General features: G+C 38.6%; 1 protein-coding gene across 7 annotated transcripts in view; it reads right to left on the bottom strand.

Annotated features, from left to right (window-relative positions):
* LOC124621853 (endophilin-A) overlaps positions 1-27,116 on the bottom strand; it is a 723,134-nt gene that overhangs the window by 20,077 nt on the left and 675,941 nt on the right. For 3 of the 7 annotated variants that reach the window (XM_047147301.1, XM_047147303.1, XM_047147302.1), the window contains 3 exons: positions 17,358-17,461; positions 13,649-13,836; positions 12,795-12,881 (listed from right to left, as the gene is read on the bottom strand). In XM_047147301.1, coding sequence (XP_047003257.1) covers positions 12,795-12,881; positions 13,649-13,836; positions 17,358-17,461 — 379 coding nt within the window. The remainder of the gene's footprint in view (positions 1-12,794; positions 12,882-13,648; positions 13,837-17,357; positions 17,462-27,116) is intronic. The other 4 variants (XM_047147305.1, XM_047147304.1, XM_047147306.1 and 1 more) reach the window with 4 other exon arrangements.

Below are 27,116 nucleotides of genomic sequence, written 5' to 3'. Positions count from 1 at the left end.
CATGATAAAATGCTACAATTTGAGTTTTGTTATTTGAGCAGCAAGATAACTTAGTAAGGTACTGAGGAATAAAAGCACTAGCAAGAAAAGTGTTTCTGAAAAAGAGAAATCTAACACTATATACAAATTAAACCATGTTTAGGAGTCTTTCCCAAAGGTACTTGTCTTGGTAGCCTTGTACAGAAGCAAAATGAGGACAATAAACAGTACAGACAAGAAAGAGAATTGAAGACTGAGTAACATGGTGCTGCAAAAGAATGCTGAAGATGACATGCTTAAATCAAATAACTAATGAGGAGGTACTGAATACTACCTGGGAGGAAAGTAATTTATGCTATGCCATGACTAATAGAAGTGATCAGTCAACAGGTCACTTCCTGAGGCATCAAGGAATTGTCAGTTTGGTAATGGAGGGAAGTGTATGGAGTCCACTTCCTTAGCTGAGTGGTCAGCACTTCTGACTGTCCTGCAGAGGACCCAGGTTCAGTACCAGTACTGGCAAGGATGTTTCCTTAGTGGGAGGACTGCAATGCGAAGTAGCAGCTCCAAGGTCATAAAAGCCAACTGGTGAGGACAACAGCGTGCATACTACATGCCCACTCATAGCATATCTGAATGATGCCATATGGCAGAGGACAATACAGTGGCCAGTAGGCATTGTGCAATCCTGGGCCTAATGACAGAGTTTAGTTTATTTTAGGTTTGTGTAGGGGGGTAAAAATGGTAGAGGGAGACAATGGCTTGACTACAGTAAACAGTTTTAAACTGATGTACAAGGGAGTGCTGAAAAGTAATTCCACTAGAATTTTTAATGTGAGTACTTTTAAACCCTATTAAATAAAACAAAAAATTAACATTCTACATCTTCATTCTTCATGTCTATATATGTTGGCTGCACCTCGCTGCCCTACCCTCTCCCCACCACATCCCTGTACATCCCCACAAGCACCATTTTACTGTCCCTCACATCTACCCCACTCTCCCTCTCCCTACCCACACCAACCTCCACCTTACCTCCATCACCCAGACTGCTTCTCCCATCATGCATGGTCGCTCGTAATCTGGCCTCAGTGTTTAGCAGACTTTCTGTCATGCCTGTCTGCAATTCAACATCTCCCCTACATGGTGAGTAGCAATCCATACTTTTCATAACACTGTCATTATTTCATCCTGGATTTTCCAGTGTTTTATTTATTTCCAAACACAGACACCCTGGCAATAAACACCTTTCTCCCAAGACGAGGCCACTTTGTTGATACCATCACTCTAGAATGTTTCACTTTGTTGACAGAGCTACAATTTCACCTCTGCTTGCACCGCTTCATCACTATCCAAGTGAAGTCCTCAAACGTGTTCTTTAAATTTTGAAAACAGATGAAAATCAAATGGGGCCAAGTTAGGACTGTATGGAGGATGAGCAATGACAGTTAACCCAAGGCGTCAGATTATTTCAAATGCTGCAGCACTCATGTATGGGTTGGCATTGTCATCGTGAAGGAGAGGGTGCTCCATATGTGGACAAACTCTTTAAATTCAAAACTGCATAAACGCATGCTATTTCTCACACATTGACATAGTTATGTTACACCAACCTGTTAGACGCTACAATTCACAGGTCTTGTGTCAGAGAGCTGCAAATATGTAGAAATGAAGATTAAAGTTGTTGAATGTTAATCACCTCTGTTTTATTTAAAAAACTTTAAAGAGTTTTCACGTAAAAAATTTGGAGGCATTACTTTTCAGCATGCCCTCATAGGTTGCAGTAGTTATGCAATGATGAAGAGGTTTCCACATGAGACATTAACATGTACAGCAGCATCAAACTAGTCTTTGCTCTGAAGACCAAAACAACAACAACAGGGACAGATAACTACCTGCTATACAGAATGTCATCAAATAATGTCAAACAGAGGAAAAAGTGTGAGTGATGCTTTGATGAAAAATTTAACAATAGTCAAGTAAAATAACCTCTATATCTTATTTGTGTCTGTTCACAACTAATGTATCTTCCACATTGTAAATGGTTGCCTGTCCTCCAACCATTTTTTAACTTTCAACCAGAACTTTCATATTAAGACAGGCATAAGTACAATGAATTTGAAAAAGTAATAATTACATGAAGACCTGAAAGCAATTAGTTAGTTGTATATCAGAATAACAGACATAGAACAAACTGCACGTCACAGTTGATAAGGGAAAGAAAAAGACGAATAACAAAAAGGAAACCATGTTCTTGATTAGTTGCCCTGACAAATGTTGTCGAGAAAATATATATGGATTGTGAATGCCTGACAGTCAGGATACCAGTTACTTTGGAATAAGGTTGGGCATCTCGGACATATTCTGAGTCGTGGTCACCTTTGTGCTCGGATGGCAAAGACTACCAAATCCACCGGTTAGTCCCTCAACCGTTAGGGGTAAAACCCAATGGGACCTGGGGCAAGTAAGACTAGCAACCTGCTTCCCTGGTGCTTCAAATATGATGCTGGCAACAATCAGAGCAAAATGCCTTGGACCTTTGGAGGTGATGGAGTCCCACCTCTAATTTACAAACCAGGGACTCCTAATATATGACTCGGCAAACGAATGGTAACGAGATGGGGAGCTATTAATATCAATGGGGGCTACTCAGGGAAGGAGGTAGAGTTGCCAGAGGCTGCAAGTAAGATGGGGTTGGACGTTTTAGCTGTTAGTGACATTCGAGTAAGGGGTGAGAAACAAGAAGAAGTGGGAGAATACAAGGTTTTCCTGTCAGGAGTCAAAGCACGAATAGCACAATGGGGTGTAGGGCTTTACATCAGGAAAGAAATGGAACCCAGCGTAGTTGCAATAAGGTACGTAAACGAACGACTGATGTGGATGGATTTGACAGTGCCTGGCAAGAAAATTAGGATCGTGTCAGTATATTTGCATTGTGAAGGGACAGGTCAAGATAAGATGGATAGTTTTTATGATGCACTCAGTGACGTAGTTGTTAGAGTACAGGACAAGGACAGTGTTCTGCTCATGGGTGATTTTAATGCCAGGATTGGAAATCGAACAGAAGGGTATGAAAAGGTTATGGGTAAATTTGGAGAGGATACGGAGGCCAACAGGAACGGGAAACAACTCTTGGATTTCTGTGCCAGTATGGGCTTAGTAATCACAAACTCCTTTTTTAAACATAAGAACATTCACCGGTATACTTGGGAAGGCAGGGGAAGCAGAACTGTCTTTGACTATATAATAACAGATCAGGAATTCAGGAAGGCTGTGAGGGACACATGTGTATTCAGGGGATTCTTTGATGACACTGATCACTATTTAATCTGCAGTGAAATTGGTATTGTGAAGCTGAAAGTGCAGCAGGTCAGGTCCATATGTAGGAGGATAAGAGTGGAGAAACTTCAGGATAAGGAAATCACGCACAAGTACATAACAGTGATCTCAGAAAGGTACAAGTTAGTTGAATGTAGTCAATCACAGTCATTGGAAAAGGAATGGACAAGGTACAGGGACACAGTACTAGAAGTGGCTAAAGAATGTCTTGGAACAGTAGTGTGTAAAGGTAGGATGAAGCAAACAGCTTGGTGGAATGACACAGTCAAGGCAGCCTGTAAAAGGAAAGGATGGCGTATCAAAAATGGCTACATATTAGAACTCAGGTAGACAGAGAAAGTTATGTCGAAGAAAGAAACAAAGCCAAACAGATAATTGCAGCATCCAAGAAGAAATCTTGGGAAGACTTTGGAAACAGGTTGGAGACTTTCGGCCAAGCTGCTGGAAAACCATTCTGGAATGTAATTAGCAGTCTTCGAAAGGGAGGTAAGAAGGAAATGACAAGTATTTTGGACAGGTCAGGAAAACTGCTGGTGAATCCTGTTGATGCCTTGGGCAGATGGAGGGAATATTTTGAAGGGTGAAAATACGATTATTAACGTTTCAGATTTCGATGTACAATGAGATAGGAAGGATGATGGAAATAGGATTACATTTGAGGAAGTGGAGAAAATGGTCAATATATTGCAGTGCAATAAAGCGGCTGGGGTGGATGAAATTAAGTTGGAACTCATCAAATACAATGGAATGTCAGGTCTTAAATGGCTAAACAGGATAATTGAAATGGCGTGGGAGTCAGGACAGGTTCTGTCAGACTGGACGAAAGCAGTAATCACACCAATCTTTAAACATGGAAACAGAAAAGATTGTAACAACTACAGAGGTATCTCTTTAATCAGTGTTGTGGGTACAATCTTCTCGGGTATTGTTAAAAGGAAAGTGCGAGTATTAATTGAGGACAAATTGGATGAAAATCAGTGTGGGTTTAGGCCTCTTAGAGGTTGCCAGGACCAGATCTTTAGCTTGCGGCAAATAATGGAGAAGTGTTACGAGTGGTACAGGGAATTGTATCTATGCTTTAAAGATCTAGAAAAGACATATGACCGGGTTCCTAGGAGGAAGTTATTGTCTGTTCTACAAGATTACGGAATAGGAGGTAAACTTTTGCAAGCAATTAAAGGTCTTTACATAGATAGTCAGGCAGCAGTTAAGAGTTGACGGTAAATTGAGTTCACGGTTCAGAGTAGTTTCAGGGGTAGGACAAGCTGCAACCTGTCTCCACTGTTGTTCATATTATTTATGGATCATATGTCAAAAACGATAAACTGGCTGGGTGACATTAAGATATGTGAACACAAAATAAGCAGTCTCGCATATGCGGATGACTTAGTTGTGATGGCAGATTCGATTGAAAGTTTGCAAAGTAATATTTCAGAGCTAGATCAGAAATGTAAGGACTATGGTATGAAGATTAGCATCTCCAAAACGAAAGTAATGTCAGTGGGAAAGAAATATAAACGGATTGAGTGCCAAATAGGAGGAACAAAGTTAGAACAGGTGGACGGTTTCAAGTACTTAGGATGCATATTCTCACAGGATGGCAACATAGTGAAAGAACTGGAAGCAAGGTGTAGCAAAGCTAATGCAGTGAGTGCTCAGCTACGATCTAGTCTCTTCTGCAAGAAGGAAGTCAGTACCAAGACTAAGTTATCTGTGCACCGTTTAATTTTTTTACCAACTTTGTTGTATGGGAGCGAAAGCTGGGTGGATTCTGGTTACCTTATCAATAAGGTTGAGGTTACGGATATGAAAGTAGCTAGGATGATTGCAGGTACTAGTAGATGGGAACAATGGCAGGAGGGTGTCCACAATGAGGAGATCAAAGAAAAACTGGGAATGAACTCTATAGATGCAGCAGTCAGGGCGAACAGGCTTAGATGGTGGGGGCATGTTACACGCATGGGAGAAGCAAGGTTACCCAAGAGACTCATGGGTTCAGCAGTAGAGGGTAGGAGGAGTCGGGGTACACCAAGGAGAAGGTACCTGGATTCGGTTAAGAATGATTTTGAAGTAATAGGCTTAACATCAGAAGAGGCGTCAATGTTAGCACTGAATAGGGGATCATGGAGGAATTTCATAATGGGGACTATGCTCCAGACTGAACGCTGAAAGGCATAATCAGTCTTAAATGATGATGTGAATGAACAAAACAATAACCCGCAGATCAATATTCCTCCTACCTTTCAACATATTAATCTATGAGTCTCTCATTTTTTAAATTAATTGTCTCAGTATCAGTAGCACATTAAATTCCAAACAAATCTGAAAGATACAAGAAAACTAATCAGGAAGACCCAAGTGAGACTTATTGGACAAGATGGAAGGGCAAGATGAGAAATCCTGATAACTTAGGAGTGGGGCTAATAGGAAAAGCTGAGTCAGAGTTGAGAAAATATATCAAATGAGTCACAAAGATGGAGAGTGGGAGAACTAAGTAGGGGAAAAATTTTATGGGAGGGGAAAAGCAGAAGAATTAACATGAAAATGGAAGACAAGTAAAGAGAGAACAAACAAAAAAAGGAGAATAATACCACAAAAATTGCCATCTTGTACAGCAAGTTACTGCCTATTATGTTCTGAGGATTTGATACTGTGAGGGAGTACCCAAGTAGTAAGTGTAGTAATATAAGCACTGATGTCAAATAACTACCATTTAGAGGACTTAGGACATGGTATCACAGGGGAAAGTACAATAAGAAAAATTGTGTTTTAACAGGATATCTTTTTTGTTTTGGTGAAGTGGGTTCGGAGGAGTGATGTGGGGGTGGGGTGGGGGGAGAACATAGATATTATCCTTTTTAAAAAAGGCCACAGTCTGCTACAAGAGGACACATCAGCATGTAAGAGTTAAAGTAGTGTGTGGGGTGGCATTCTTCATAGATTTATGAACAAAACAGTTTTAGTCTTAACTTCATTTAATTTATATGAACTTTTAGTCAACAATTATTTTCTAATGATTGAAACACACAAAGCGTTATATTAATAAAGATGAAAGATGTTTTTCTTAAGTGCCATGAGAGCTTTATGTTAGAGCATGCTCAACTTCACCTTAACAAAAGCCAGGTAGCAACTGCACTACACTGAAAATGAGACCCCAGATTGATCAAGAGCAGCAATTGGTGAATATAGCATGAATAATAAAATTCTTCATTACCAATATACTACAATTTCATCACAATTATCTTTTAGGTTTCTGTTTCACTAATATTTCAGCATATAGCAGTGATAATCATTCTTGCTGTAAGACTGGCCACCTCAGATCATTTAAACAACAAACTCAGCAATAGCAGTAAAAGTTGTTCAACATTGCAACTGAAAATAAAACTATTTTATATGAACTAACAATTGCTGAATCTCCACCATCATATGGCTCCCTGAGGAGCAGCATCTTTAGCTACCCACCATCAGGTTTGGCAACTTGTAAGACGGGACTCGTGGAAAACTATGCAGACGCAGTGCCACTAAGCTAGTGCCCTATGTTAAATGAACCAAATTGTATGTACAGGAAGTCAAATGTGTACATGCAACATACACTCATACACTGCTCTAGACAGGTCATGAGAGTCTGTCAGTCCCACCTGGCCACAACTATCCATGTTAATCCCAGTCCACACACTTCAGAAATCAGTCCACTGGTCTCACCTTCTATATCCAAAATGCCACAGAGGCTTCCAAAGTTCTTAGCCTGTTAGGGGACTCAGCAGGATGCAGGATCCCCACCTCCTGATGACTCCCAGGGTTTGAAAGGGCAGAGTGTTCCTATTACCCACTCTCAGCAGATAATCACGTGTCCATAATAGGTAAATGACACCTGGGACTAGTGACGCAAACCTGCCTGCTCTGCATCTGTTCCACTTAAGAGGAAGGACCACCCCTCTGTATCAGAGAGGTTTAGGGCAAGTGATGAGGACAAAGAAATTGAATGCTACACTACTGTCAACTCCATCAGGGCTTTAAAGTCAAGAGCCATTTATCCAGATAGCAAGAAACAGCCTTCTTCAGAGCTTAAGAGGCACGCATGATCCACCACACGCACCTGCTTGGTTGTGTGATGTAATGCACTCTCCAAGCCTTCCTGGATGCCTGGACCTTAATGGGGGACATGTGAAAGAATACACGGGTATATATAAGGTAATGTAACTTTTACTGTTTGAGAGAAAATTGAACCAAATTTTACACACATTGTCATTATGTTACTGGCTGTAATCTGGATTTATTTATTTATTTTTCAATTTTCTGTCAAATAATTTGTTCAGGATATTGCTGGGTACTTTTAGAACACAGAGTACCACATGAGGAACTTTCTCACAGGTTACTTTACTTATCACTTCCAAAAATATACTAGGTTATTCTCAGTAATTAGATAAAAAAATCTGTGTGCCAATTTTTTAACCAATGCAACAATTTTTTAACTTTATTTGTACAATACATAGCAATTTCTATTTAACAAAAATTTAAATAAATTTGACAGTAATGCACTTCGAATAATTTTGTACCACGGGAAGTTATTATAACATGAACAAATTCAGAGGCAAATTTTGCCTTTATATGTCCATGGGAAATGGAGAAAAAAATATTTTATCAGCACTTAAGCCACAAACAAGTACCCTAATGCTGCCCATAACCATATATTTCGTCTTTTTGGTCTTCATATAGCTCTTTTCTTGTACTCTGATCCTTCTGTCACATGCTTCTGGCATTATCCTTCACTGACATTTCAGAACTGGCAATACGCACATCATCAATCTTCTTTAACAGGTTTTGAGTGAAGCAAAATGCATCAAATACCCAGTCTCATAAGGGTCCTGATTCTTCCATTGTTTCCATCATTGAACACCAGAAAAGCACTATACGAGGAAATTTTAACAATAGGAGATGAGCAAAATGGTGTCTTTTGGTGCCTCTTCTAAATCAGTTTATTAAAGCTTTTGTTCAGGTTTTGTGTTCCACCATGTTTGCATTTCTTTAACAAAAAGTAATTAATTGTTCATAAATGGGCTCGCAGCCTTCTGTACTCTACAAAAGTGTTCTCTGATTGCAAGAAATAATAAAATATTGTAAGAAATAATAAAATATTGCATATAAGGATAGAGTTGTGTACAAAAGGGGCATGGCACTGCACATTGAAACAAGATGGTTTTTACACCATTTGTAGCATGAATTACACTCTGAAAATTGGCAACAATACTTATAACAGGCTACAGAACTATCTGGCGGAAAGCAAAAAAATTCAAAATTTGTAACAAATTTTACATACAGCCCCCCATTAACCAGAACAGAAGGCCTTGCTGTACTTTGAGTTTAAACAAGCAAATCAAGTGGTAACCATACTTCCAGCCAGGAACATGACCCAGAGGCCCACCAATCAGACAGAAAATCACTTCTTTGGTATCCAAAATAATTTTGGGCAATTACTGACCTCTAAGCTCCATACATGAGGCTGTCTAAGATATTATGTGGTGTTTATATGATTACATTCTTGGTTATGGACTCTTCCTTCCTCAGTAGCACTGTTACTTCTGACTCTCTCACTGAAAGATGTTCGGGATCTCTAATTAACCAATTAACCAGAGAAATAACAAACACAATATCATGTGTTTAGTTTCACTTATTTACAAATTTATTTCTACCAGAACCCAACTGAGTGGTGATAAGCAGCACTTCATTAGTAATTCTCATATGATCTGATCTGATCAGTCCAGTTCCCTTCATAAGGTTTATGAACAACCAAGATAAGCAACCTTAAAACTTTACATTAGGAAGAAATGTCATAACTTAGTGGTATATTATTTAACCAATTTATTACCGATGTCCACCATTAAACGACTTGCCATGATATTGCTCTAGTATACACTTAGTTCATACCTAACACTGTCCGTGTAATCATCTGCTAATCAAAGTTCATGGGCCAACAACACTAAATATAGCAAGACACAATCAATACCTCCACTGTCCAACAGTGATGGTTTGACAATGCCACAACAGCAGTGTTAATAAAAACTGTTTTCCAAAATTTCTTCACCAAAGACAACTAGAAAATATTCCAGAATTTGAATCAAGAACTGCTGCCTATATGAGTAACTCCTCAGTGTAGTAAAGTAACTCAAATCACTTAATAACGGAACATCTTCCAGCCCAAAATGCATACCAATTAGATTCCTTTCAGAGTAGGCCAATATAACAACTCCATACTTAGCAATCATATACAACCACTCACCCTCCCTAATGTCAGTTTTCAATAGGATTTTGAAACATATACTGTGTTCAAACATTATGAATTACTTTGAAGAAACCAATGTATTGACACATAGCATGGATTCAGAAAATATTGTTCTTGTGCAATGCAACTAGTTCTTTATTCTCATGAAGTAATGAGTACTACTGACAGAGCATCGGAAATTGATTCCATATTTCAAGATTTCCAGCATGCTTTTGATAGCATTCCTCACAAGCTTCTAATCACATTGAATGCCTGCGGAGTATTGTCTCAGTTGTCGAATTGGATTCATGATTTCCTGTCAGAAACATCGCAGTTCATCATAATTGATGGACAGTCATCCAGTAAAACTAAAGTGATATCTTATTTTACAATCTCTGTTGCTTCAGACATTCATGCATGTCCAAAGGAACAGACAATGATCTGTAGCTGTATTAATATTATGAAATATATTCACAACTGCAAATTCTGCTGACATCAGCTGTGTCAAGTACGGAATTATTACCTATTGGTAACACAAAAAACTATGTACCAGACTGAGATTCGAACCCAGATTTCCTGCATATCATGAGCAGTTGCCTTGCCCATCTTGGCTGTCTATATATGCTCCCCAGACTGACCCACACTTCTATATGGCACACTGTTTATGGCATGTGATTCAATGCCTCCTTTATGTGTTGAGTAGCAATCTATTCTTTTCATATTATGATACACAGTTCTATATGTTTAAGCATCGTCTCATCTATGGACAGATGCTAAGAACTAGTGACACAGTAAATTTTGAGGTTTTTCTTCAAAGTAACATCTTGATGTCTGGTGTAAAACATTTTGCTTTTGTAGGTTTCCCGGTGCATTCAAGATATGATCAAACATCTCCCACTCTTGTCATGTTTTCTGAATTACAAACAGTTCACAAAAAATGGTGACGGAAACTAACACCTACATCTTCTTCCCTGTCTTTCTATTTTGTATCTAATGTCATCCCTTCCTCACTGATATACTAGTTTTCTGTAGCTGCTGTAGTAGCAGTCATTGACACAATTTAATTTCTTCAGACAAATCACAACTATTTTCCATCCACTCAACACTGTCAGGACTATAATAATCAATACTAGTTTCTACTTGCCTCTCAGTTTCAATACCTTCAGAATCTTGCTCTGAAACACTCTGCAAAAGTTCTAAATTTTCTATTACTTCCTCATCTGACAGCCTATGAGTTATTTTCAATACCTGCATTATTACTTACACACAATAAGTACTTGAGGTAAAGTGAGACGCAATAATCAGCTCAGAAACTTCAGTATACATTGTAACATGTGGTCACAGTCACGTGAAACACAACTGAGCATTTGCAGTATGCCGGCCGGAGTGGCCGAGGGGTTCTAGGCGCTACAGTCTGGAACCGCGAGACCGCTACGGTCGCAGGTTCAAATCCTGCCTCGGGCATGGATGTGTGTGATGTCCTTAGGGTAGTTAGGTTTAAGTAGTTCTAAGTTCTAGGGGACTGATGACCTCAGATGTTAAGTCCCATAGTGCTCAGAGCCAGCCATTTGCAGTACTCTCAGGAAACAAGTGCATAAACAAAGTTAAGCAGTCAAAATGACCACTACCATGGTTCTAAGTATACAATGAAAACTGAAAGCAATGAGTATAGCTACAAATCTGTAAAATCTACAATGCAATTTCTGTTGAAAAGAAATAAAAGTCACAAAATTTCAAAGTGTTATGAAAAAAAAGTGCTATCATTACACACAAATACTGAAAACAGTCAATTTGATTCCCCCTACCACTCTAGTGGTAAACATTAGTCTAGATTGACAAGTAAAAAACTAAGTAGTAATTTTTGATCAGGCACTATGAAAGTGAAGTATTAATTTTTGCTGTACAAAAATTTGTGGCCTCTCACTGTTTTCCATTCATTTCTATGGTATTCTTGTTTTGGATTATTTTGTTTTAGTATATCCTTTCTCTTCCTTTTTCCTCCTCTTTCCTTTTTCCTTCACTTTTGTCAATGAAGGACCTGTCTCCTTCCGCTTGACTTCTGTTCTCTTTTCTTCACTTTCCATCACTAATTGATCAAATTATCATAACATTTGGTCAACTTTAAAGTACTTGTACATGAACTGTTACAACCCATTGTCAATTTTCATTTTCTCTCCGGCTTTCTTGCATACTGAACAGCTTCTATGAGCAGCCTTTCCCCTATTTCTTCCCCTCTCTATTTGTCACCTGTAGGAACCTCTTCTTTTCAGACAAATCTGAAACTATAACCATCTTCTGCCCTCATACACAGAACCTATGTTTCTGTTTATTACCTTGGTGAATTATTTATGCATTATTCTACACAAGGATTCACCTAACATTCAAATTTAAAGGTAAAAATACTATCACTGTCTATCCCAGTGAATTAAAATAACAAAATTTCCAGGTTTCCTGCTAGATAAGGCCATCAAAATGGAGTGATGCTTCAACAAATACCACTCCCATCATCTTTTGGTGAAGTGAGATGATGGAAAAAGGAAGGAAAGAAGATCAGGATTTAACATCCTGTCAACAGTGCGGTCGTTAGAGACCAAACACAACTGTCCAAAGGAATCATCCCTGCATTTGCCTGGAGCTATTTCGGGAAATCACAGAAAACCTAACTTATAATGGTCAGATACGAATTTGAACCTCCATGCTCCCCAATGCGAGTCCAGTGTACTGACCACTTTGGGTGACTCTCATCGAAACATCATACCATTCTGGTGGATTCTCCTGGCTGGAAACCTGAGAACTTTATATTAGTCAGACAAAATACTTAAGGTATCTATAAGAATATAATATAACTACAGGAAGGCAGCACAGGCAATGCATCGTATATGGGGAAGAATGAACGTGATATCACAAAACTGAAAAACACTAATCAAAATCAGGTACAAGATCATAGTTGGTAATATCACTATTTTCTATTGTATAAAAAATTGATTTTTCTATACAAAAAAAAAAAAAAAAAAAAAAAAAAAAAAGTGTTTCAAGTATTCCAAAAGCATTGTGCATATTTGTAGGGAGGTGACATTCAACAATAGGCTATTTACGCTTATAGGAAAAGGAGGAAAGAATCTTCTCTCTACCAACTTCACAAGATGCTTCCCATAAACAAAGACATATTTTTCATGCGTGTACGTGCAGAGAGAAGAGCTAGATAGAAAGAGTTTACCATTAGCAGAACGTGGCACATTGCCTGAGGGAAACAGCTCCAGTTGGTTCGGTTTTGGGTGCACAGGAGAAGAGGCCAGTGAAGAGCCTACACAAGACATCAGAAGGAAAGATACAAGGATATAGTTAGTTAAAACACACACACACACAAACAGCCACTGATTTTGGAGAATTAGGGGCAAAAGAACAGATGCTATTACAGAGAAACAAGCACACAACAATAAAATCTCTTGAACAAAAAGGGTGAATGCAAGAAGAATGTCATAATAGTTTTTTGAAAAACTTTGAATACTTTTAGAAACAGATTTGTATTTACATGTGTTAAATAACATCAAACGAGCTTCTTTACACACACAAAGATATTAGAAGTGCTTGGATGTAATACTTATGATGACTGATAAAGCAGTGGCAAATGTTGTAACACTTATAAAAACAGTTCAGGTTAGTGAGGCAGAGCATACCACACAGCAGAAGTCAAACTACGTGGCTTAAGTCATACTTACAGTTCAAACATTGTAGAACAATTCTGAAATGTAGGTATGCAAGCAAGTAACTGGAAACACAGTCTTGTGCAACAATCGTATATATAATTCCAGTGTGTGAAGTGGAATGGTGCAGACAGTTAATGAAGTTAGTATTTCAGATAAAAACAGTTATGGAAAACAATATTAGATTTCACTCAAGTTCAAAATTTGACATCAAGTGCCTGCCAGTCTGGCCTGTGTGGCAGTGGATAGAACCAGATATGGACACCAAACACCAACACCATTCAAGCAAGGTGAGTGGGAGAATGTTACAGAAACACTTATCAGCACCAACACCATTTCAAATGCAAAATCATAAATTTTGTATCACCTTTTACTGGTGGGGCATGCCAGGGATCAAATGGATCATCATGCCTTGCTCTGCCGTACTGACCCGTACTGGCTGCAGGGTGATGTGGATGCGTACCATTCAAACCATCTGTCAGGCCTTCAACATGCAAATCATGCAGAGTCTTTGGCACAAACTCAGACTTGGGTCGATTTGCTGCTTCCTGTTTCCTGCAAATTTAAAAGTAAATTTTAGAGACTGTTTTGTGTAAACTCGAAAATCTTAAATTAGGACATCCTACAAACAATAAACATGAACAATGAAGTCTAAAATTATAAAAATGTAATACTATATTACCCCTTGCTCCAGTTACCATTTCATCCTTCATGAATACTTCTACTGAATAACAGCAATTCACCAATAGCACTGTCTCCACAGGGTACCTCCTTGTGGTTGCCACTTCTTTTGAATGGTCTATTCTCTTACATTCTCATAAAGTTAATAACCATAACTTTCATAAAATATTGTGCACAGATAAGGGAAAACAAGGCAAAAGTTTAGTTTCTTTGCTAATTTAAACTGAACTGAACTGACTTTATTGCCCAAAAATAAAGCATTTATATGAGTCTAAGGCTTGTATAAGCAACATCAATTTCAAACACAAGAAGGCACAAATGAGTATGTAATCATAAACTGAATCTTAAATAGTTCTGGAAATCGTATAGAAAAGACAATTGCCAATAAGGACTTTTCCTCAACAGTTAACAATAACTGAGAGGACAGACCACTAGTCACCTTAAAGAAAGAAGAAGAAAAAAATAATCAGTGACTACGTATATAAATAAGTAATTGTTAATGAAGAGCTTTTGACCTTAGTTAATTCTGATGACACTGTGTAATTGGGTAAATAGTGACAAAAGCTAAGAAGAGTGAAGAAGAAAGTGAAGAAGATGACAAAAGAATGTAAAGAGCGGAGAGGGAGATGGGAGAAGAACAAGTGAATGAGAAAGCAGGAGGGACCTGTCAAGTGGTGAGTGAAAATAGGAGCCACATTATATTATACAACAGGACAGAGAAGTAAATGGGGAGGGGGGGGGGGATAAGTAGAAGAATGAAAATTGAGCTTAAAAATTATGGGAATTGTGAAAGGGTAGAGGTTGAGAACAGAAAAAAGTGTAGGGGGGAGGGAGATGTATGAGGACAGAAACTAATCAAGGTTCAAGTCCTCTGACTGTATGTGCTAGAGGTATTCTTCTGTTTTTCAATTCTTCCCTGTACTGTGTACAACAACAAGGAAAAAAATTGTAAATATTATTTTTGAATGCCCGAAATTTTAAGTACATACAAATATGCTCAGATATTGAAATTTCAGTATCTGTTTACTGAAAGTTTCTATAATTTCATGAAATTGCTATCTTAGGAAAAGGTAAAAACTGCAGGTTTTCTGTAGTGTGATTCACAGAAGAATGAAGTCATAAATGAAGTAGTACATGCAAAAGTGTCCGTACTGCAGTTACTAAAAACATACTGTATAATGAGACATATCAGAAGATGCGTGCTGAAGAGTTGCATTTGTGGCATAAATAGTCTCTAGGTACACATGATAAATGCAATACTTATGCCTGGTAGCCTTAAAAATAATATATAAAATTGAGCCTGTACCTAACAAATATAATGCTAAACATATAAAAATTAACTTTGGTATTATCAATAATAAAAACCACAGTCATGAATGACACACTAATAAATTATTTAAATAAATATTAGTGGTTTGGTAAAACAGGGGTTCATTTCAGAAGTACTATATTTATTTATTTATTTATTTATTTATCCATCAGAATACATGCCATAACAAAACAATAAAAATAAATAACATGGCCACAACCTGCCACAATAATACTCATTCTTAAAACATTCAAAAATAATTATTTTCAGGATGGTACATGCAGGGGACAAAAAAGTGGAAACACCGCAAGCTATGCATCTTTAAACATAATCAATGCAGAAGGTATCCAAGCCTGCAGGTGGTGCTGTTGTATTTGATCATGGACAGCATATATATGATGTCCTTAACATGTTGCAACTGTCAGTTATAGTCAGAACAGTGTTCTGCGTAGTTGTGAGTGTATTATGTTGGAACTCAGAGCATTCAAATGTAGGAAAATTGCTGGTGCTCATATGATGAGAGCTTCTGTAATTAACATAGCCAAAGTTTTCACTGTTTCAAGAGGCACTGAATCAAAGATTTGTGCCACAAACAGGGAAAGCAGAAAAACATAATCTGCTAAGTCACAAATAGAGTGAAAGTGTGTATTGACTGACTGTGATAGATGGTCACTGAAGAAGATAGTGACAAAATATAACATGGTAAGAATTGCAAAATCTCCTGCAGAACTGAATGTTGCACTCATGAACCCAGTTAGCACCAGAACAACACGAAGCAGCAAACTGGAGGGCAATCTGGAATACTAGAAACACTTATCAGTGGTGCAAATGTCCACAATAGGAAAATGAGGTGCCAAAGCCATAAAACCTGGACTATGGAGCAATGGAATAATGTCATATGGTTGGATTAGTCTTGTTTCACTCTGTTTCCAACTACTGTCCAAGTTATATATCCCAATAAGAAACATGGTGGGGTTTGGTGATGATTTGGCCAGCCTTATCATCACATTCCATGGTGTCCACAGTTACTGTGCAAGCACATATTACTGCCAGTGACCATTTCGGCTGATAAGGTCCCTCTCATTGTACAATGATTGTTCCAAATGGTAAGCTATATTCCAAGACAACGAAGTCCCAATTCACACAACTCACACCATCCAGGACAGGTTTCATGAGCAAAAAGATGAATTGTCACATCTTGCCTGGCCACCAGTGTCACCAGCTCTCAATATTATTTAGCCTTTGTTGTCTAGTTTGGAGAGAAGGATGTTTGATTGCTATCTACCTCTGTTATCATTAACTGAACTTGCCACTAATTTGGGGGAAAATAGCATAAACTTCCCTTGAAAACCATACAGGACGTGTACTCATTCATTCTCAGATGAATGGAAGCTGCTCTGAATGCCAACCAATGGTTTTCTTACATTGTATTAGGCATGGTAATGTGTTTTTGGCATTTTGTATTTTTTTCCAAACCCTGTATGTTAGACCTGGCCAATGCTATCAACACTGTGAAGCATCAAATATGCATCCAAGATTTTTGACAGATAGAAATTCAGGTACAATGTTGTCAGAGCAAAGCAACAAGGTCAGGCTAGCTTCACCCCGACAACACTATGTAATAAAAGCCTCACCACAGTTGCAGAAGTGTATGTTTGGATGTCCGTGTGGCAGTGTGTACAAATGTGTATATTTTTACCAGAAAGAGAGTAAGAAGTGGAAAGCTAGTGTGAAACTGTTTTCTGTTATGTGTTTCTATACCCCACACATTAGTCCACTATAGGTGTGTGGTTGTCTTTCCCTTATTTTACATAACGGATAAATTGGGTAGACTACATTTCTGCATTTTGTGATTTGGATTCAGTTAACGAATAACACTGCTCTAGACAGAAATGAACATTTTTGGTCATATGACCTGTAATTAATGTCATACTTAAGGCCTGAGGATAATTTTGTTTGACTGAAACTGATATTTTAATTTATAAGACACATCCATCTACTATGCCAAAGTAAGATTTTTCAAAAATATTAACAGCTGTAAACAATCACCTCCTTAAAATAACATAAGTATACCATTTAAACTTACTTTTCCAGGAGTGTTTCTGTAAGGCTTCTCAGAATTTCAACACACTGTTGATGGTAATCAAGTAAGGCTTCTGCAAAAGTTGCCAACTGTGAAATTTGCTCGATCTGAGAAAAAGAGTTGACATCAGTTTCAAGCACTGCTTTAGTAAGAACAAATAAATTAAAAATGTGAGCTGCAGTCATTAAACGTTGGACAACAAAACATATTTAATAAGATACAAAAAAGGGAACTAATTTTCTGAATAAGGAGAGCTTCCCATGTTAAGGGTAGGAAACAATTTGTGTTACAAGAGAAGAAATAACCAACTGAATACAAAAATTAATTGAAAGTGACATGCTAAGAAATCAAACAAAATGAGAAACGACAGAAGTTGAAGAAATTAATTAAAATTTGTGCCAAGGCCAGAACTTGAACCTGGGTCTCCTGCTTACTAGGCAGACGTGTTAGCCATTACACCACAATAGCAGTATAGGTAACAGCTGCATGGACTACCCCAGTCCAAAGTCCTCCCAAATAAAAACTTCAATTCATGACTTCAGCCCATTTCCCCTTCTTAAACCATCAGTATTACCGAGGCTCTCCAGTATTGGAACAGTACCCCAGCTTTATACACAAAGGGGAAATCCTGCCTGTAGTTCAGGGTGGAGGTGATCTACAGATCTTATATAATCAAATTTTCCTTGAGAATTTGACTATATAACATGTATAGATCACTTATGCCTGATAAGGAATGTCGCAAATAAGAATGAACACCATTTCTTCCAACATACAATAAGTTAATTTTTTTAATGAAGAAATTGAGGAAAAGGATCACATCAGTTTGGATAGGTAATTATTGACATGTTAAATTATACAGCCTCAATGTAAGTTGTCTACATGGAAGGCAAGCAGACTGCTCCAATTTCTGCTAGAAACTGTACCTAATTTTATATGTGACCAGTTGTTTAGCTGACTGTATAGTACTTGTAGCTGCTTTAGTAATGCTTTTTCGTTCTTGTTTTATTGTAATCACATTTCATGTAAACTGGCATCAAAGGTCACACTATTGTTCACCCAAAGAGACTCTCTCTCTCTCTCTCTCTCTCTCTCTCTCTCTCTCTCTCTCTCTCTCTCTCTGTGTGTGTATGTGTGTGTGTGCGCGCTCGTGTTTACCTACCCCCCCCCCCCCCCCCGATCTGATCAAAAGACGACATCCAAAATGAGGTTATTAGAGATAGAGCAAAAACTCTAATTGGTAATTGGCTAAGTATGGAGAAGAAATCACTGGTATACTATTCAAAGGAATTGTCATGCCACTTGCTTTACGTGATTTGCAGAAACTACAGAATACCCAAATCTTAGTGGCCAGATGGGGAATTGAATCACTGCCCTTCAAAATGCAAGTCCAGTGTCTCACAATACATGCAGGAAGGAAGGGAAAGAAAGATGGCTGGAAACTGCACAGAATGGAGGGGGGGGGGGGGGGGGGGCAGGGGAGCATGGACAGAACAGGAAGAATTGTGTCCTCATGCACAAAGGAAGAGAGGTGGAGGGTGGAAGGAACTAGTGGGACAAGCCAAAGAATAAAGCAGTCATACTGTACAGGAGGGGAGTAGCTCGTCAATCGATTTAAATACTACTACTATCACCACTACTACTACTGTCACTACTACATGGCAGTAAGAGAGAGAAAAACAAACAGTACACAAAAAGAGAATATAAGCTGTCAACAGAATACACTAAACAAGACAAAGGCAAACACTTCCCTGTAGGTAACTGGGAGAGCTTTTGAGCTCTCATTCTTTTCCTAGCAAGAGTACATAGACACAACCACACAGACATCCAAACGTAAATTCCCGTGGTGGCGGCAAGGCTGATTACTGAATATTAATCATTGAAAGCAGTTGGCTCTGTAGATGGAGGTGGAGAGGGTGTAGTGAAGGATGCATGAGGCAAGAAGGAGGTATGACAGGGTGAGGCAGGTATTTCGCTAGATGACTCGATGATGTTCGGAGGGCAGAGCATACTAGGGACTGAGAGAGGGAGAGGAAGGAGAAGGTGGTGGCATGGATGAGGGAGACAAGACAGTACATTATCTGGATGGGGAAAGAGTGGTATCGATAGAAGTTGAGGCAGTGGGAAACAAGATAGTGGAGGTTTAGGCTAGTGTAACTGCAAGAGTGCACGATATGCTGGAGAATCAATTCCTGCCTTCATAATTCAGAGAAACCTATGCTGGAAGGGAGTATCCAAATGACCTATTCAGTGAAGCAGCAGTTGAAGTCATCTGTGTTGTGGTGCACAGCACATCAGCAACTGGGAGGCCAAAATTGCAGTTTGGCTGCAGCCACCGATGCAAGTGGACAGTGAGTTACTTGTCATGCTCACACAGAACACTGAAAAATATCTGCAGCATAACTCATTTATAACATGACTGCTTTCACATGTGGCCCTTGCCTTTTATTGGGTAGGAGATGCCTGTGACCAGACTGTGATAGGAGGTGGTGTGCAAGATATGGCACAGGTCTTGCACCTGGCTCAACAACAAGGGAATGGCCCATGGGATGCATGATAAGGAACAGAATTGGATTAGGGATGGACAATGGTATTTTGTAGCTTGGGTGGGTGGCAGAACACTGCTATGGATGATGTGGGTGGGATTTTGGGAAGATATCTCTCAACCGAGGTCAGAACAAGAGTTAGTCAAAGCCCTGGTGAAGAATGTGGTTGTGCTTGTCAAGGCCAGGATTATACTGGGTGATCAGAGGAGTACTGGTTGGTAGTTGGTTACCAGGGCTGCTGGTGTCAGAGGAGGTGAGAGATCAGTTTATGGATGAGCTGAGAGCATCTATTGACAGACAGCATCCTAACCAGTTCACCCATAAACAGATCTCCCATGCTGTCTCCTTCTCTGACACCAGGAACCCCATCAAACAGCACTCCTCTACTCATCCAGTATCACCCTGCTCTTGAGAAATCAATCATATCCTTTGACGACATCAATCATATCCTTTGACTACATCATGTGGTGCCCTAAATTAAAATATCCTAGTCAAAACCCCACCCATGCTAACCCAAAGTAGTACTCCATCACCCACCCAACCTACAGAATATCCTGTCCATCCCTCCTCCAATCCTGCTTCCAATCTTGCACCCCATGGTCATTCCCTTGTGGTCAACCCAGGTTCAAGACCTGTCAAATATATCCACCCACTATCTCCTATGGCAGTCCAGTCACAGGCACCTCCTACCTAATAAAAGGCAAGGCCACATGTAAAACATGCCACGTTATGCATCAGCTATATTGCTATTACCACACAGCATTCTATGTGGACATGATAAGTAATTAAATGTCCACTTGCATCAATGGCCACCACCTAACTAAGGCAAGCTGCAAACCATCCAGGTGCTGCTAATCATGCTGCACACCGCAACACTAATAACTTAAAACAGTTGCTTCGCTGCATAGTCCTTTTGGATACTCCCTTCCAGCATAAGTCCCTCTGAAGAACACAGGTGGGGATTGTCTCCCCAGTATATCCTCTGCTCTTGCAATCCCACTGGGCTAAACCTCCGCTAACTTATTTCATCACTGTGTCACCTTACCTTTTCCCTTCTCTCTTCTGTCCACACCACTCCTTTCCCATCCATTTAGTGCACTGCCTTCTCCCTCCACTCCCCCCCCCCCCCCCACCTCCAGTCTCTCTCTCTCTCTCTCTCTCTCTCTCTCTCTCTCTCTCTCTCTCTCTCTCTCTCTCCTCCCTCTTCCTCTATCCCTTTTTCTCAAATCTCTCTGTCCCCCCCCCCCCCCTCTCTCTCTCTCTCTCTCTCTCTCTCTCTCTCTCTCTCCCCCCCCCCCCTCCCTCTTCCTCTATCCCTTTTTCTCAAATCTCTCTGTCTCCCTCTTCCTTCCTTCCTTCCTTCCTTCCTTCCTTCCTTCCTTCCTTCCTCTCCTCTCCTCCACCCTCCTCTTCCACACTCTATCCCTTAAATTTGCGACCCTATGAACTCCTTTACCCTTGCTAAGCAGCTGATGAGTCATCTGGTGAAATATCTGCCTCATGCTACGCTGCTACTGCCTCCCCTTGCCTCACATGTACTTCCCTAACCCTTCCCCACCTCCAGCTAGCCAGATAACTGCTTTCAATAATGGATACACAGAAAGTAGTCTTGCTGTTACCGGAAGCGTGTACAGTTGTGTGTCTGTATAGTTGTGTATGTAAATGTGTGTACTCTTACTAGAAAAAGAGCAAGACCTGAAATGCTTGTGTTACCTGTTTTCTATTATGTGTTTCTGCAAGCAATGTACCAAACCTCCATAAGTATGTGGTTGTCTTTCCCTTATTTACAAATGTTTCCATCTATGAATTTCCAGTTGTCAGTATAATATTTTTAAGAAAAGCAGTTGGCTATAAGCTATCATACAGTACAAAGAACACAGCAATCAGACACGAATTAAGAGAGCAAAGTATTAACAAATGTATCTAAGAAGAATAGAAATAAATGGAGAGACTAATGTTACAAGAATGAAAGAAAGGAGAATAACTAAAATGATGATGAACTAGTGAGCAATAAGGAAAAGATCATCAGATAGACCAAGAAAGAGGTGCAATAGCAGAATACATATAACAAGAGGAGTAACAGGCAGAAGCCTAATAGATGAATAAAGAAAAAGGAAGGAATACGTGAAGCCAAAAAGGAAGGTAAAGGTAGGGGGAAAAGAGATCATTAAATGGGGCTGGTAGGATGATAATGTCTGATGTATAAAAAATCCAGTGAGGCCATGGGATATGAAGATGTACTGGAGGGCAAATCCCATCATCTGCACAGTTCCTGAAGCACATCTTGTGTCTGTGGCATGTATATCACAATGGTTGCAAGCCGCTGTTAAAAACAATTGCACCGTAATAGATAGTAGCACACACTGCAACCAGACCTTTTTTTTTTTTTTTTTTTTTTTTTTTTTTTTTCCTAGGGAATATCTGCGATGAATATAGCCATTTACCTCTGTGGGTAATTGACTGATTTTCATGCCTCAAAAATGGAGCACAATGTTTGCAATGGCATCAGAATATGTTCTCACAAACTGTTTTACATTTTACAGGATAAACTATAAGGCAACTCTATTGTTAACCAAAAGAATGGTTTGGAAACTGCAGCACTTTACTAAGTATGGTGCTATGGCAGGCAATATGCCCTTGGCTTCTTCCAACCTTTGAGTTGACTCACACAGCTACTTATAGTTGGGCTAAAGTTTAATCTCGACTCAAAACATGGTCCAGCTTGGCATTAACAAAGCACTTTCAAAGGTGAAAGAAGTGATAAATGATAAAATGAAAGCCCCAGGCTTGGCCAAACACTGAATCCCCCATTTTTGGATCTGTGGTCTCACATGGGCCCAAAAATGTAGTTAAACTGTTCAAGTATAGTATGGTACTGCGTGCTTTGTGAAATAGTTGTTTGCGACTGGGTAATAATTACTGATGTACTGACAAGGGAGTGAGAGAATATGGTAAAGGAGATATGCTTGTGAATGTTAAAAAATTCAGAAATAACCATTTCCTTTTCGCATAATTGTCAGACACTAATCATTTTAAGATGGGTTCCAATCTGTCATCTCGATTATCATGATAAATGCAGCCGTCAAACTGTCAGAACTCTTATCACCATGTCACGTGGGGTAGTCGCGCAATCTGAAGCATCTTGCCCCTGTTCGCACGACTCCCCTCATCGGAGGTTCGAGTCCTCCCTCAGGCATGGGTGTGTGTGTTATCCTTAGCATACGCTAGTTTAAGTTAGATTAAGTAGTGTGTAGGCCTAGGGACTGATGATCCCAGCAGTTTCGACCCACGGGAACTTACCACAAATTTCCAATTTCTTATCACAATAAATACAAGAGAGCTGACAAAACAGAAATGACATCATCTGCATTGCTAAAGAAATTTTTGTTGCAGCACATTTTTCAGCCTTTAACAATGAACTTACACTGTGCAAAGTTTCACAAAAATCTGTCAAACCAATGACAGCTGATGCACTGTTTAGTAAAAATGTGGTCTTGCATTATAGATTGTATACAAGACATGAAACAAATGAAACAAGACAGCTGCAATAACTGTATGTACAGCATCCATTTTAGTACACTTGCTCCTTTTACTACTCAGAACTTTTGCACAAGGACATCATAGCAGTTGTCATAGCAAAGAAACATAGTTCAATACTAAAAAACAGTTGTGCACTAATACACCATGACAAATAGTGCCTTAGTAATTTAAGTATTATCTGTGTGTCCAAGTTTTTAATAAGTGCTCTCTCTCTCTCTCTCTCTCTCTCTCTCTCTCTCTCTCTCTCTCTCTCTCTCTCTCTCTCTCTCTCTAACCAGTAAGTTAGAAATTGATGAGAAATACACTACATTTGTACAGGCTGCTTAAGACCATCATAACTATATGGCAACAGCAATATGGCAGCAACTATTTGGCATGAGACAGCAATGTTCTCAAAGGTGCAACAGTAGTGGCTACACAGTGGTGTAAGTATAATTCAGTGAATAACCTTCAGTCTGTTCTTCACAGTCCCATCTTTGTCAACAAAAGCCTTAAAGAAATGATTTCTTTCCATACACAGTGAGAAATTCCTGCCACGTTGATCTGCTACCGTTTGTGAAGAATTTCTCTGATGGACAGATTGGTATCTAACAATTATTTTCTGGCTAGCACAGAATGCCAAAGAGTTGTGCATGCAACTGATTGAAGACTTTATCAAAGAAGGTGGAGTGGTAAATACAGATATTATAGTTGCGCCTCATGATGCACGATGTCTTATGTTATCACGAAGTCTGTGCAGAATAGATGCTTTATGTACTCATTCCATAACAACAGAAAGGAATGAGCCTGAAAATATTACATTTAGACTACATTATCACTCGTTTTGAGTTTTTATGTACTACAACCAGCTGAGATAGAGTATGTGTCAATGTGGCAGACACAAGCTACATTTATCCATTGGGAAAGTGCAATTCTCAGTTTTCTAGAAAAATCAACAAATGCCTACTGCTCACCACAGTAGAGCCTCAACACGCATTTACTGACTTGTATTTTACATACACAAAAGATGCTGACATACAAACATCAAACCAGAAAATACAACCAAAAATTTAAGAAACAGTTTGTGACTTGGTAACTGAATACACCCAATTGTAAGTCACTGACATTTGAAAAACAATACACAAATAAGGCAACCATCTTAGAATCTAAACAGTTTTAAAACTCTTACCTATAAAACTGTAAAAAAATTCTCATTTTTATGTTGACTGAAAATGTTTTCTTTGAATTAAGTAAACCATGCTTTGCATGTTAATAAAATTGCCCACAGATTATTTTAAATTATACTCATCAATTTCTAAACAGTTAGTGTGAGGGTATGACATGTAGGTTACTGATTTTGATCAAGTTTTGCAAGGGTGTTCTATATTGAAAATAAAGAGGGACACATATTGGCTTTTTGCTAGACACTCTGTAGTTTTTCAACAACTCGAGGTCAAAGTTGATGACGGAAAATGGTATTTTCAATTATATGAATTGAAAGATTGTCCAAAAACATTTTTATTAATATAAAATAGAGTCCAAAGTTAATAATATTCAAAGTATTAACATTTTTTTTGTGTTTTCATGCTGTACCTTGAGTACCTGTCATTCGACATGTCCAGCAGAGTGATGTCTGTGGTCAAGCAGTTAAGGCATTAGACTACCAAACTGCCGATCCATGTTCAATTCTTGGATGTGGCATTTTTTTCCAATCAATATTTTTTTTATCGTATCTGACAATATTCTGACAATGGGAACACCTCCCCCCTCCTTTTTTTAATCAAGTAAGACATTTGGAGATGACATTAGTAATCAAATAAGCATATATAATGTACTGACAGTTATTTTCATCGTGTTACATGACCCACTACGATAGGACTTTCGTAGATTACAATGCTCATCTCACCTGCATCGTCAAAGCAATACCACCAAAATGTATCTCTATTTTTCAGCTGCGTACATTTACTACCTCCAACAGACAAAGAACTTCATTGCATGACTTCAAAATCATGTGACATCACAGCAGAGTAGAGGATTACAAGAGAGGGTGGATGCTATCAAAATTTATGCATTGGTCTGTAATCAGCTATCCACGTCTGTCTTTCAAGATATTTATTTTTTGCCTGTGTCTGTGGTAGGTTTCATCCCACTGTTTGCAGGAATGTTCGCAAATAGACGAAAAGTTAAGATTATGCTATGTATCATGATGAAAATAATATTCAATATGTTATAAATACTTATTTGATAATGAATCATACCTCCCAATGTTTTATCTAAAACAAATAGAAAAGGAAGGACAGGTATTCCAATTACCACAATATTATCAGATATACCCAAAAATATTGAATAAAGAAAAAAACCACAGTCAAAAATCGAACACAGGCCAGCAGTTTGGAAGTTTAATGCCTCGACCACTTGCCCACTGACCTCGCTCTGCTAGACATTGAATGACGTGTACCCAAGCTACAGCATGAAAACACAAAGATGTTAATAACTCTAACATTACTGGCTTTGGACTCTAGATAACATTAATTTAAAAAAGTTTGGTTTTAGATAATTTTTCAATGTGTATCACTGAAAATATGATTTCCCATCATCAACTTTGACTTCGATTTTTTCAAGAACAAGGGAGTGTCTAGCAAAAAGCCTTATTTTCAATGTAGAACATCCTCCCAAAACTTGATTAAAATCAGTGACCCACATATCAGACCCTCCCCCTATATGTGACAAGCCATTATCACTGGTACAGAAGTGTCTTGACTTTATAAATTAGTTATATGGTTGGTAGAAAACTCGCACAACAGTCTGCAAGTTGTTTAACACACTTCATTTTACGTTTTAGTTACAGATGCAGCTGCACAGATCAGTAAACATAAGAGTGGGAAAATGTTTAGCAACAATAGTAAACAATTTATCTTCCAAATTACAAGTGGATTAAGTTTCTAAATAAAATTTCAGTTAAGAAGTAGGCTGACAGAAAGAACTGGTTTTATTTGCTTCTGATGTTAATCTTTCATGAACTTCATGTCGTTGCCCACTGTAATGGAGATAAATAAAAAGCATGTTTCATTTAGTACCACACATCGTGAAGCAGAATTTGAAATTCACAACTCTATAAAGAGACATGATTTTCTCTACATGATTCACTGTTCTTATGAAAAATTTCAGCTGCTTTCACACCTTTAGCACTAAGAATACAAATCACAGTGTGTATTTCAGTTGACAGGATTCTCAATTGGGGGAGATATTTGAGATATTCACAAAGATAAGTAGACTCCCTGAATACCAGGGTGGATGATGTGGAGAAGTAGATTAAAGTACGAGCTTTCATGTAAAAATAAAATTGTTAATAAAAGTCTACTTGATTTATCTATTTATTTATTTTTTGAAAACAGTACTTACTTCAAAAACATGCCTCGTATTACTTTTGTCATTGCTAATTGAAATGGGATGTGCAGTTTATTTTGTAAAATTACAAGGAGTCAGAATGTCTGGTCAATACTTACCTTCAGGAGGCAAAATTCCATGTACTACCAATAGAAACATATGTAAGTAGAAAAACCTATCTCAGCTTTCAGAACCGTTAGTTCCTCAGGGAGGAAAGACAGAAATGTTGAGGGAGGTTAGAAAGGAGGGACAGATCACTTAAATCTCAAATCATCTGAATATCTCTCACCTTGGGGACTGTGTACCTGTACTT

The sequence above is a fragment of the Schistocerca americana genome, chromosome 7 (assembly GCF_021461395.2).
Source record: "Schistocerca americana isolate TAMUIC-IGC-003095 chromosome 7, iqSchAmer2.1, whole genome shotgun sequence".
NCBI classification, from domain to species: domain Eukaryota; kingdom Metazoa; phylum Arthropoda; class Insecta; order Orthoptera; family Acrididae; genus Schistocerca; species Schistocerca americana.
The sequence above is the reverse complement of the archived record's forward strand: the minus strand, read 5'-3'. Positions and strand labels throughout refer to the sequence as shown.